Source organism: Rhinopithecus roxellana, chromosome 2 (genome assembly GCF_007565055.1).
Source record: "Rhinopithecus roxellana isolate Shanxi Qingling chromosome 2, ASM756505v1, whole genome shotgun sequence".
Lineage (NCBI taxonomy): Eukaryota > Metazoa > Chordata > Mammalia > Primates > Cercopithecidae > Rhinopithecus > Rhinopithecus roxellana.
The window spans coordinates 34,338,215-34,352,202 of NC_044550.1; the positions used below are offsets into that span (position 1 = coordinate 34,338,215).

Consider the following 13,988-nt stretch of genomic DNA (forward strand, 5'->3'; position numbering starts at 1 on the left):
CTGAATTTAACATTCATAGTTATGCAATATTTAAGTTTTAGGATATTAGCATACTATCAGCAATGCTGGGTTTAATAGCTACTATCAGGTAACTGATTTCTAATGCACACAACATAATTTGATAGTATAAGAAAATGGCCTGATTTTTGCCCTCAAATGCACAAAAAGAATTTCCCATATACATTCTCAAAAGTCTTTGGCCTTGCTGAATAATAATAGAGCTGTTATTTTACTGTGAAGCAAAATAAGCCTTCAAGTGTCCCTTACTTGATCTTAGAAGGTCAAATTCTCTGTCCAATAGTTCCTCTTCTGTTAACTTAGAAAAATTATCCTCTCCAAAAGGATTCCACCCTGACATATCAGGTGGGTTGCTGATGTTCTTCTGATTTGTGAAATTTGCAATGGCCTCTTTATCAGCAACTGACCTATAGTAATAAATGAGAAAGAAAAAAGATGGAGAGCAAAATTAAAAGTAATAAAAATTCACAATGCCCTAGTTTATACTTTATAAATACTTAGAAAACCAAATCATTTCCTCATGACAGAGATGACAGACAAAGGCATGAGATGGAGAGAGACAACATATGGGATCTAGATCACCTGCATAAGGTATACTAGCTCCATAATCACCTACTTAAGGTAAACTAGCTGTGTACCCTTGGGCAAGTTCCTTAAGTTCTCTGCCTCAGCTTCATCTGTAAAAAGGAGTAATAGTATCCACCTCATAGGGTTACTGAGAAGATTAAATAATTTAATACACATAAAGCAAAGAGAACAATATCTAGTAAAAATAAGAATAAATATTAACTGTTATTATCATAGGAAATAAGCCTTAAAGAAGAAATCAGTCACCTATCAGACAGTATCACTCTAAAATCACTACTGAACACAGTGATCAAATGCCTTGGTTATGCTGGGACACCAGAGTAATTTTCCTTTTGACAAAGGCATTCCCTATATACAGCTACTAACAAAAGATGAATTGCTAGGACTGCTTTAAAGGTTAGCTAAAATTAAATGAGGGTTATTTTTGTATATAATAAATTATTTATAGTATTTAAAGGATCTAGAGTCTGGAGCCTGAGACCACTGGTTCTATGAAAATTATCTTACAGGGCTGTAGGCTTTTAAGAGAAGATGAGAATCTAAAGATTTCTTAACCCAAGAATCTCTGTGTACCTCTCCCTGCAACCCAGCCTGGAAATATAGTCATGTACCACACAATGACCTTCCAGTCAACAATGGACCATATAGATAATGGTGGTTCCGTAAGATTAAAACAGAGCTGAAAAATTCCTATCACCTAGTGATATCGTAGCCATTGTAACACCATAGCACAACAGATTATTCATGTGTTTGTGGTGATGCTGATTTGAAGACACCTACTGGGCTGCCAGTTGTATAAAAGTATAGCAATACAATTGTGTACAGTGCATAATATTTGATAATAAATGACTGTATTCTGCTTTATGTATTTACTATACCATATTTTTGAGTTATTTTCAAGTATACTCCTTCTACTTATTTTATTTGAGGTCGACTGTAAAACAGCCTCAGGCAGGTCCTTTAGGAGGTATTCCAGGAGAAGGTATCGTTATCATAGGATATGACAGCTCCATGCCTGTTATTGCCCCTAAAGAACTTGCAGTGAGACAAGATGTGGAGGTGGAAGATAGTGATACTGACAATCCATACCTTAGGCCAGGGCTAATGTGCGTGTTTGTGTCTTAGTTTTCAACAAAAAAGTTTAAAAAGAAAAGTTAAAATAGAAAAAATCTATAGAATAAGAATATAAAGAAAATACTTTTGTACAGTTGTACATGTTTGTGTTTTGTGTTACTACCAGAGTCAAAACATTTTTAAAATTTTTAAAGTTTATAAAGTAAAAAACTGAAGTTAATTTATTATTGAAGAAAAAAATTTTACATAAATTTAGTGTGCCCTAAGAATGCGGTGTTTATAAAGTCAAGTCTATAATACTGTACAGTAATGTCCTAGGCCTTCACATTCACTCACGACTCACTCATTGACCCACCCAGAGAAACTTTCAGTCCTCCAAGCTGCATTCATGGTAAGTGCCCAAACAGATGTACCATTTTTTATCCTTTATACAATATTTTTATTCTACCTTTTCTATGTTTAGATACAAAAATACTTACCATTGTTACAATTGCCTATAGCACTAAATACAATAACATGCTATACAGATTTGCAGCCTAAGAGCAATAAGTTATATAACAAAGCCTAGATGTGTAGTAGGCTATACCATCTAAGTTTGTGTAAATGCACTCTACGATGTTCATACGATGATAAAATTGCCTAATGATGCAATTTCTCAGAACATGTCCCCGTTGTTACGCAATGCATGACTGTATAGCATAAGAATGAGACAATGTAAGAAAGCTATTAAGTTCCTTCCATAACTCATATCCAAATCTTCTTAACAGTAGTAATGAAGGGAGAATCCTAATGTTCAAAGTAGTATCCCAATTTCGCAAGTCTTAACTGATTCCCTAAATATACCTAACTGTTGAGAGCTCATTGTCATTGCCACCAAACAGGTCTTAGAAGAGAAAGAAAAAGGCAAAAGTCATCCATTTAATCCCTTAGTCCAAGACCCTTCAGTATATCTGAGCCAAGAATAGGATACTTAAATATTTACTGAAGGCTAGCATATAATAGAGGAAAATAAACATAGTTAAGTTACCTACAAGTAGATAGACTTGCTTAGTAAGTAGAACTTACTATCTTAATTTAAAAAACAATTCAGTTTAAAAACCATTCTGGATGCATTAACTGCCAAGCAGTCTGAGCCTGCCTCCTGTGACAGAGTCCCATCTCTAATTCCAAAACTATCTCTAAGAATTTTCAGTCCTTAAAACACAGATCAGATGTGTTTTTATCCAGAAAATTGAAGGGAAAAAAAAACAGATCAGAGTGGGTAAAACTCAGAGAGAGATGGTGGGCATTCCCCCTCCTCTCTGTCAATGATTCCTTTTAGAACTTTGATTCCCTATATGAATCACCCTCTTACTATTCCCAAAATAAATTTACAGATTCCCATTGGCAGACTGTAACTCAATAGGGTATCACCTTAACCTAGTTTAAACAGGTATTAAAATATGTCTACAAGTTATCTGACATTCTTTCCTTCAAAGGGTGAAACTGAATTTCGCTGCCATTGAACATGAGCTAGATCTAGTGACTCAATTCTAACAAATGAAATACGGCACAAGCAGCAGCCCATGACTGCTGAGACTAGGTCTAAAAAGACATTTCAGATTCCTCCTTCCTCTGTCTCTTGGATCACTTGTTGAGGGAGAAACCAGAATCAATAATTCCTTGTTCAAAATAATTTTTGCCTTGCCAAAGAGAAAACTCAAGCAGTCTTTTGGAGAAATCCATGTGGCAGGGGACTGAAGCCTCCTGCCCAAATCCATGTGAGTAAACTATCTTGTAAATTACATCCTTTAGCATCAGTCAAGCCTTCAGAGGAGAGCCGAACCAGCCTTACCAGACACAACCACCCTGTTAAGCCACTCCTAAATTTCTGATCCAAAGAAAGTATGTAAGATAATAAATGTTTACTGCTGTTTTAAACCACTAAGTTGTGAGATAATTTATTAGGCATCAACAGATAACTAATACAACAGGGCAATTATATCATAAGAAGATAACGTATGCATAGAAAATGTTTATTTTAACTATTATTGGAATATAAAACAATAATACTCTCTGATATTCATAGTAAAGATAAATTAACATGGTGGAAGAGTAGAAAGTTTAGCAAAAGATAGTGGAAAAGAAAAGGAAATAATCATTCCAACAAAGATAGTGACTCTTTCCCTCTGTCTAAGGATCTACTTAGTTTCTTATATTCTACTCAAATAGCCCCTTATCCACTTAGAGACAAACATTTAACCCCAATTCTCTTCTTCCACTGACTTAGTTATAAGCAGGAACATTAGTGTAGAGCTCTTTTTAAATTGTTACAGAAGACATTACACTCAACATATAATCTGAGGTTAAATAGGTATAATAATATTAATGCAGTAGCATTGACGTACCAAGTGTGGCTGGAGCAATGTTCACACATGAAGTTCCACATTTCTAACCTTTAGTGGCTGACTGTGTAATTTTTTCTACCATATCCTTAAATACACAATTTCATAGGAGTGGAGTAAAACAAGTCTTATGCACTTTCCTAGATATGCAACCCAGTATTTCCTAACCTGGGGAATGCAAGATGACTTTTGTGATAACTTATTTTTTAATAGTTACACAGAAATTAAAAGAAAAGTATCTAATGTATCAAACCTGTGATTTGTCGAATAGCATCACTACAAATGAGAATAAAGCAGGCAGTGCTATAGTAATTAATATACATTACAGGTATCAGCACCTTGCATGCCACTGTATGCCTCAAATCTCTGGATATTCAACTTTCTTTGTAACTAATCAGAAGTTTAGACAGATTTCCAATTCATCATCCCATTCTCATCAGTGACATAACTTTGCTTCCAGGAGCTGACAGACTTTTAGAATATGAAGTATACACAATATATATGCTATGTCAGAGAAGAGAGTTTAATATCTTTTCTACTTTCCAACTAAATACACTAGATTTGACATTTTTTTATGCTAGTTAGCTTCAAAAGTGGAAAAAAGCAATCATCTAATTAATACAATAGCCTCATTGGTATCTTTAAGCAATCATCAAGCAGAATATCCGATTTTTAATGAGGAAAATTATTCCATTCTTATCACTAGGGGACTTAGCAAATTTATTAGATTACAATTTACATTTCATACTTTATATTTTAGTGGATCTTATTTGTTTAAAATGTATAATGTTTTAATTTTATTATACACAATAATGTTCCTAATTATTAAAGAAAAAAAGCACTACATGAGTAAAGCAAAAAATTTTAACTAGAGTAGATAAATGACAACAAGTTTGGCAAATACTGATCTGAAGTTTTTTTTTGTTTGTTTTTGTGAGATGGATTCACCAGGCTGGAGTGCAGTGGCATGATCTCAGCTCACTGCAACTTCCGACCCCCGAGTTCAAACCATTCTCCTGCCTCAGCCTCCCAAGTAGCTGGGATTACAGGCGCACACAACTACACCCAGCTAATTTTTGTATTTTCAGTAGAGACAGGGTTTCACCATGTTGGCTAGGATGGTCTTGATCTCCTGGCCTCGTGATCCGCCTGCCTTGGCCTCCCAAAGTGCTGGGATTACAGGCATGAGCCACCGCACCCTGCCTGAGCTGGACATTTAAACTGGCCTTTAACCATATACTCTGCTTTCTCCCTAGACAAAACTGTCCTAATTCCTCCACCCCAATTCTTACTTGAGAAAAGCAGTTCAAGAAATCAGTTCATGTTTCTGTCTCCCTCCCTACCATACCTGCCCCACCATCTGTTCCTTGTGCATGTGTGCACACATGCACACACACACACGTGTGCACACACACAGAGGTTGGGAGGCGTTCTATAGCAAACTGCATACTTTAGCTCTCTCTTGAGATGCAGTGTACAAGTATGCTACTGATGCTGCTGTTTCTCCTGCTCAACTCTGAGCCAAAGCTTATAGACATCTTTTCTCAGCTAAGGTTTCAAATCCTTAAATAGCATTGTATGAGAACTTCTTCAGTATTCCTGTAACAAAAGTCTAACAGCTCCTACCTCCTAGGTATCTAAAAACATTAGGAGACATTCATGATGATTCTTAATTACAAGATGCCAAAGCACCTGCCATTTTATATGTAAAAGAAAATTTGTACCAAAGTTCTTTAATTTATAACTCAACTAACCAATATATCTAAATAGCCAAAATATACTATTCCCAACAATGTTATGGTAACGAGTATGTTTACTATATATCATCTTAAAATATATGTATGTAAAAATGTTTATACATATTTAAATTAAATTATACAACCTTTATGAGTAAACAGTAAAATTAATCAAAGGTAATAACATGTAAATAGAAAAAGTCTATGAGGATTTATTTTTAACTGCTAAAGTCACTTGTTAGGGTGGTGTTTATACTTACATTACAAAAAATGCCTATACACACAAGTCAAAAATATCCTTAGCCCTAAATGCTATTAGATGTTGCTACGCCTTACCTACAAATAACAGTAAGCAGAACTAACTGAGGAAATGGAAGGATGGGGATGCGAAGGGACCAGAAGACAGGACTAGGAAGAGAGAATGCGTGGCTCTACAGAAAAAATAAGTCCAAATTAATTTAAGAGAACTTAATGACCGACCATTCAACAATGACTTCCACTTCCACAATAATTTCCTTTGTTTTCACCGGAAAAATACTTGCCTATTGGCACTATAGGAGGAGTCCATTATGGTTCCAACCTGAGCTGGAAGTGATGAAGTGTAGGAAACTAAGGCTGGTGAGAACTCTTGAGGGGAGGTAAGATATTCAGGTGATGCCTGCTGTTGAGACGGCTGATGTTGAGCTAGCATCTGCTGTTGAAAGAAAGCCTGCTGATACTGCTGCATCTGAAAAAAGAAATGATATTATACAAAACAATGCTCCAGCCCTAAAGCACTGTCAGCACTGCATCTATTTACTATGTTCCTTCCTTTCACATTGGTGACAAAATCAGAAACCTAAAAAACAATCACCTGCAGGAGCAGCTCTATTACTAGAAAACTACAGCAAAATGAAATAAACCTTTTTAAAAAGTTGTGCAGGTAGGCTCGCTTGGCCAGAATCAAAAATCCTCTTTTAAATATTTCAAGAAAAAGAGTAGCTTAAAGTCACTAATACAGTGGTTGCTGTTAAAAAAAAAAAAAAAAAAAAGTCAAATTATTCTCTGAAGCAAATACACTCTCCATTTGGGTTTCATTTTTTTACTCAATAGATATTTGCTGAATGAAAGAGACATGTGACAAAAGACTATAGGTAAGACATCATTTCCCTTACACAATAAGAGAAGTATGTTATCGGTCAATTACTATGTGCCATATTTAGGTGCCATAGTTCAGTGCAATTTAAAGTTGTTTGAGAATATATGACTTGCTTTGATAAAAGACATGTCAATTAACTTGATTTTTTATTAAATTCTGCATAATATGATTCATACTGTGAATTCCAACACCATAATGTACACTCAGAGAAATCTCTAGAAATTATTTAAGTTACCATTGTTGGATACTGTGATGCAGAAGGTTGTGGCTGATATACCGAATGCATTAAAAACTGTTGCTGAAGCATCTGTTGCTGCTGTGTTGCATGTTGATACTACAATGAGAAAATCAAATTAATAAATGTTATTCATGCCTTTTTTGTGTCAGAGCCCTTTTTCAAAGTATTGATCTTACCATAATCATGATTTGAGAAATCAGCAGTCCAAACATCAACACAAAATAGTTATACTCTAAATTACTATAATTTGTTAATAAATATGCTTATCATCAGAAACCTAAAAACCAATCATCTGCAGGAACAGCTCTATTACTAGAAAACCACAGCAAGATGAAATAAACCTTTTTAAAAAGTTTTGAAGGTAGGCTCACTTGGCCAGAATCAAAAATCCTCTTTTAAATATTGAAGAAAAAGTCACTAATACAGTGGTTGCTATTTAAAAAAAAAAAAAAAAAAGGAGTAAATTATTCTCTGAAGCAATTCTCTGATCCAGAACTGGTTTCAAAATTATCAACAAAACATAACAGAGATTCAATTAAAACCACTTTTAGCACAATTTAAGAACGTTTAGAAGAAAGCTACCAAAACACATTTACCACCTTTTCCTAGAAGATAAAGACACAAGAAGTGACTTCTAACCAAGACCCATTACACTAAATCTACACTCTCCTTTTATCTCCCCTCCAGTGGTGTCCTCTGGGCATCCCATGGTATCACCTACTTACCACCCTCCACTCTGGATCTATGAACCAAAACCAGGAGGGTGACAAAAATCTGAGACAATGTTACTTCTGCAAAGCTTAATATCACTTTTCCAACAACAGCATTATTAGTCTGTGAACTCAAAATGTAACCTCAGATAATATTCATTATAAACTGCAGTACTTATTTGTGAATACTAAATGTTTCCGATGAACATTCTTTTCTTTATAAGGCCACAATGCAACCTATTTTAGAGTATTCTTAAGTATTTCACTGATTGCAAATTAAATATTATTTCATAATCAGAAAATTGGGGAAAGTGTTTACTCAAATCTAGAGTTCAAGGCGCCCATGATACAAAAAGGAATTCACTGATATTCAATTTGCTGCATCAATTTCACACTACTTCCATATCTAAAGGAACAAAAAAATTACCTGCTGCATATAAGCATCCTGAAGTAGGTGGTGGTGGTGGTGGTGGTGGTGGTGGCTGCTGCTGCTGCTGCTGCTGCTGCTGCTGCTGTTGCTGCTGCTGCTGGTGAGGATGACGATGCTGTAAATGGAGTTGCTGTAATCTCCAATCTCCCTGCTGTAGTTGCTGGAGTACTCTATGCTGCTGTGGTGGTTGTTGAGGAGGTCCCTGACCCAGTAAAATTTCAGGGCCATTTCCAGGTCTTAGTGCCCCTAAAGACAAGGTCCCAAACACTTACATTAACATACTAATGATTTCAATTAAAAAGCTGGATTTCAACATGCTCATCTCAATAGTAATTTAACTAAGGCATTTATATCCTTATTTATAATAGAGAAACTTCCATATGCATAGAGTTTATAGGGATTTACTTTAATTATAATAAGTACTGAAGAAGCTTAATTTTGTCATCTACAACTCTGAACAAGTCAACATCTTAGAAACACTTCATGTTTCATGCTTCAGCTCTCCATGAACACAATATCCATGTTAGTTTGTTCTACACTGCTCAACTATATCATGTACTATCATGAGTATGTATCATTACCAAAACAATTCTTAGTCTAGAATTCCATTTTCCACCTATTGAAATTCTTATTCTTTAAAGTTTAGCTCAAATCTCTCTTCCTTGTTCCTTCGACTAGCACTTCCACTCAGTTTATTCCATTTTAGTCTGTCTTGCACATATTAATGACTTACATGGCTATTTCCTAACCAGGGACCCTGAGGGAAAAGGTGATGACTTACTCATCTGTTAAGAGTCCCAAAAAACCTTTTATACAAAAGAAGATTAATAAATGCTCACTGTAAGGAATCTATTAACACTGTCTCCTAAACAGATATTTATTCATAAGCTCCATAAATTATACCCTAGGCAAATCCTATATATAAACTTTAAAAATTAACTAAAAAGTAAGATATACACTTAATGCAATACATTAACACACTATAATTTCTATATTCTCCTCTAACTTACCCTACATTCAAATGCAACTGTTCAATCCTAGAGGATAAAAAGAGAGGGGAGAGAGTGCAAGGAGGGAGACAAGGGTTCTTTTTTCATCAGTGTTAGTATCCTCAAATTTCCTCAGACCTAAGTACAACAGCTTTATGAACATAGTTTTATAACTATTTCTAACTTTTCTACTTATAAGGAAATGCATGTTCATTTTAACTATCCTTGAAAATACTTATAGAAATGTAAGTTAAAAAATGAAAATCACAAATCCACCACACAGATACAACCATTATTAGCCTTTTAAGTGTATTTCTTTCCAGGTGAAAGAGTATTAAAATAACTACTCAAAAATCATTCACTTTGAAATCTTTTTTTAATTGACAAATAATAAGTGTACATATCCATGGGGTACATGTTGATGTTTTAATACATATTTTGCAAAGTGATCAGATCAGGGTAATTAGCAAGAGCATCATCGCAAGCATCGTCTTTTTTTGTGTGTTAGGAATAGTCAACATTCTCTTTCTACCTATTTGAAATTATACAAAATATTGTTAACTAGTCATTCTAAGTGGTAGAGAATACTAGGATTTATTCTTCCTATCTGGCTAAAATTTTATATCCTTTAGTAAATCCCTCCCCACCCCTCACTTCCCCTATCCTTCCAGCCTTTAGTATCTTTTATCTCCTTGAAAATTTAATAACAGTAAGTAACTTTAATAACTTTATAATAAGTAACTTTAACAACAACCTAAGTAACTTATAGGTTAAAAAAGAAATAACAAAAGGGTCAACGTAGAGCTCAGGCTGTGTGGCTTCAGAGAGTGGAAGCCCCAACGCTTTTAGCAGCTTCCATTTGGTGTTGACCCTGTGGGTACACAGAAGTCAAGAATTGAGGTTTGGGAACCTCAGTCTAGATTTCAGAAGATACATGGAAACGCCTGGATGCGAAAGCAAAAGTTTGCTACAGGGGTAGGGCCCTTACGGGGAACCTCTGCTAGGGCAGTACAGAAGGGAAATGTGGGGTCAGAGTCCCCACAGAGTCTCTACTGGGGCACTGCCTAGTGTAACTGTGAGAAGAGGGCCACCATCCTCCCGAACCCAGAATGGTAGATCCACCTACAGCTTGCACCATGCGCCTGAAAAAGCTGCAGACACTCAACGGCCAGCCCACAAAAGCAGCCGGGAGAGACGTTGTACCCTGCAAAGCCACAGAGGCGGAGCTGCCCAAGATCATGGGAATCCACCTTTTGCATCAGCATGTCCTGGATGTGAGACCTGGAGTCAAAGGAGATCATTTTGGAGCTTTTAAATGTGACCACCCCACTGGATTTCAGACTTGTATGGGCTCCGTAACCCCTTTGTTTCGGCCAATTTCTCCCGTTTGGAACGGCTATATTTACCCAATACCTGTATCCGCATTGTATCTATGAAGTAACTAGCTTGCTTTTGATTTTACAGGCTCATAGGTGGAAGGGACTTGCCTCGTCTCAGATGAGACCTTGGACCGTGGACTTTTGGGTTAATGCTGAAATGAGTTATGACTTTGGGGGACTGTTGGGAAGGCATGATTGGTTTTGAAATGTGAGGACACGAGATTTGGAGGGGTCAGGGGTGGAATGATATGGTTTGGCCTTGTCCCCACCCAAATCACAACTTGAATCGTATCTCACAGAATTCCCACATTGTAGGAAGGACCCAAGGGGAGGTAACTGAATCATGGGGGCCAGTTTTTCTCGTGACAGTGAATAAGTCTCATGAGATCTGATGGGTTTATCAGGGGTTTCTGCTTTTGCTTCTTCCTCATTTTCTCTTGCTGCCACCATGTAAGTGCCTTTCACCACTTGCCATGATTCTGAGGCCTCCCCAGCCATGTGGAACTGCAAGTCCAATTAAACCTCTTTTTGTTCCCAGTTTCTGGAATGTCTTTATCAGCAGCATGAAAACGAACTAATACGTATATATAGTATGACTCCTTTTATTTTATTTTATTTACTTACTATTTTTGAGACAGAGTCTTGCTCTGTTGCCCAGCCTGGAGTGCAGTGGCATGATCTCGGCTCACTGCAATCTCCGCCTCCTGGGCTCAAGTGATTCTTGTGCGTCAGCCTCCCAAGTAGCTGGGATTACAGGCATCTGCCACCACGCTGCCCAGATAATTTTTGTATTTTTAGTAGAGATGAGGTTTTGCCATGTTGGCCAGGCTGGTCTTGAACTCCTGGCCTCAAGTGATCCACCCACCTCGGCCTCCCAAAGTGTTGGGATTGCAGGCAGTGAGGCACTATGTCCGGCCTCCATTTATTTTAAATACAACATGAATTATTTATATCTGTATATATACATGTAAAAACATAAAAAAGGACTGGGAAGATGAACATTAAACACTGCTGGTTAACTCTGGGAAGAAAATGGAGGGAGATGTTCACATTTTCACTGAATACTACTGTATAATCCGAATATTTCAAAATACAATACTCATGTGTTAATTTTTGTATTCTTTTTAAAGGGTGAAGAAATGTTAAAAAAAAATGGAACATTTTTCCAACTTAAGCTGAAAGCATGTAAGAAAGAGAAACATGGCCCCTGACATCAGGAGTAGGCCTGGCAATCACAGCTAAGTCTTGGTGCTCTCCTGTTGAATAATCTCATACAACATTAGACAAGGCCACTATGATTGTGATGGATCAAAACAAGACCACTCCAAAATCATGTCTGAACAGCGACAAAACCATGAACATTGTCCAAACCCCAAAAATGTCTCAACATCTTTTAGCTACTGAGGCTTTAGCTTCCTTCCTTCTAGACAAAATTTATATTAAGAAACCTAAACATATCATAACACAGTTTCATTTTTATTTTTATTTTTATTTTTATTTGACACAGAGTCTCATTCTGTTGCCCAGGTTGGTGTGCAGCAGTGCAATCTTGGCTCACTGCAATCTCCACCTACTGGGTCCAAGGGATCCTCCGCACCTCAGCCTCTGGAGTAGCTGGGACTACAGGTGAGCACCACCACGCCATTGCTCAGGCTGGTCTTGAACTCCTGGCTTCAAGCAATCCGACCTGCCTTGGCCTCCCAAAGTGCTGGGACTACAAGCGTGAGCCACTACACCCCGCTTCATATGCCCTCTTCTTGACAGTATGCAATACAGAGCAAAGCCTACTTCCTTTCTTCCTTCTCTCTCTCTCTCTTTTTTTTTTTTTTTTTTTTAGATAAGGTCTTGCCCTGTCACCCAGGCTGCGAATGGTGCAATCACAGCTCACTCTACCTTTGAATCCCTGGGCTCAAGTGTTCATCCTACCTCAGCCTCCTGAGTTGATGGGACAACAGGAATGAACCACCCTGCCCAGCTAATTCTTTATTTTTTGTAGAGATGGGGTCTCACTATGTTCCCCAAGCTGGTCTCAAACTCCTGGCCTCAAGTGATCCTCCCACCTCAGCCTCCCAAAGTGTTGGGATTACAGGCATGAGTCAGCATGTCTGGCCTCCCACTTCCTTATAGCCTCTCCAAAATTACCCAAAACAAGCCCAAATCCTTTAATATGTCTTTTCAAGCACCGTCTTCCTGAGACACCCCACAGATCTGAATAGTTTAGGAGTAATAAATATAACTTGTTCAACAACAAGTGTGTTTCTAGTGTTCTTTGACTGGAGGACACTAATGCATGATAAATAAGACTGATAGGACCTCCAACCCAAAAAGCTATAAAAAAGACAAACTAACACTGAATGTTTACTATGAGACAAAATTTTCATAGATATCACACCTTATTTACTCCTCATAACAGGAAAAGTAGTTGTTATTCCATTTTACATAAGAGAACAGTGGCGTTAAGAAATGATTAAATAGGAATTAAATACAAATGATTTCAAATTCACATTGTTTTCCCTTTTCCATGGAATACTCCTCCAATTACTGTACCTGATTACCAAAGAAGTACATAGCAATATGCCAGATAAAACAGGATGGGTGCAGTGGCTCACGCCTTTAATCCTAGCACTTTGGGAGGCCAAGATGGGAGGATTGCTTGAGCCCAGAAGTTCAAGACCAGCCTGGGAAACATAGGAAGCATAGGGAGACCTTCTAAATCTATGAAAAAAAAAACTAAAAAATTAGCAGGCATGGTCGCCTACACCAATAGCCCTAGCTACTCAAGAGGCTGAGGTAGGAGGAACGCTTGAGCCTGGGAGGCACAAATGCAGCAGCATGATCATGGAGTGCCACTGCATTCCAGCCTGGGTGACAGAGTAAAACCCTGTCTCAAAAATAAACAAATAGTAAATAAATAAATAAACAGGTCAGGTGTGGTGGCTCACGCCTGTAATCCCAGCACTTTGGGAGGCCAAGGTGGGTGGATCACCTGAGGTCAGGAGTTCGAGACCAGCCTGGCCAACATGGTGAAACCCCATCTCTACTAAAAATACAAAAATTAGCTGGGCATGGTTAGCAGTTGCCTGTAATCCCAGCTGCTTGTGAGGCTGAGGCAGGAGAACTGCTTGAACCCAGGAGGCGGGAGGTTGCAGTGAGGCTGAGATGGTGCCATTGTACTCCAGCCTGGGGGACAAGAGTGAGACTTCGTCTCAAAAAAAAAATAAAAAGTAAAAATAAACATTACCTTTCCTGAACATATACTTTACTTGATAACAGTAGTTAACAGTTAACATTTATCAAAGGCATA

General features: G+C 37.4%; 1 protein-coding gene across 1 annotated transcript in view; it reads right to left on the reverse strand.

Moving 5' to 3' along the window:
• Nucleotides 1–13,988, reverse strand: part of BMP2K (BMP2 inducible kinase) — a 147,083-nt gene that overhangs the window by 38,350 nt on the left and 94,745 nt on the right. Inside the window, 5 exon segments of the mRNA XM_030915500.1 lie at nucleotides 268–425; nucleotides 6,343–6,527; nucleotides 7,174–7,272; nucleotides 8,314–8,368; nucleotides 8,370–8,562. Of these exon segments, the coding sequence (XP_030771360.1) occupies nucleotides 268–425; nucleotides 6,343–6,527; nucleotides 7,174–7,272; nucleotides 8,314–8,368; nucleotides 8,370–8,562 (690 nt within the window).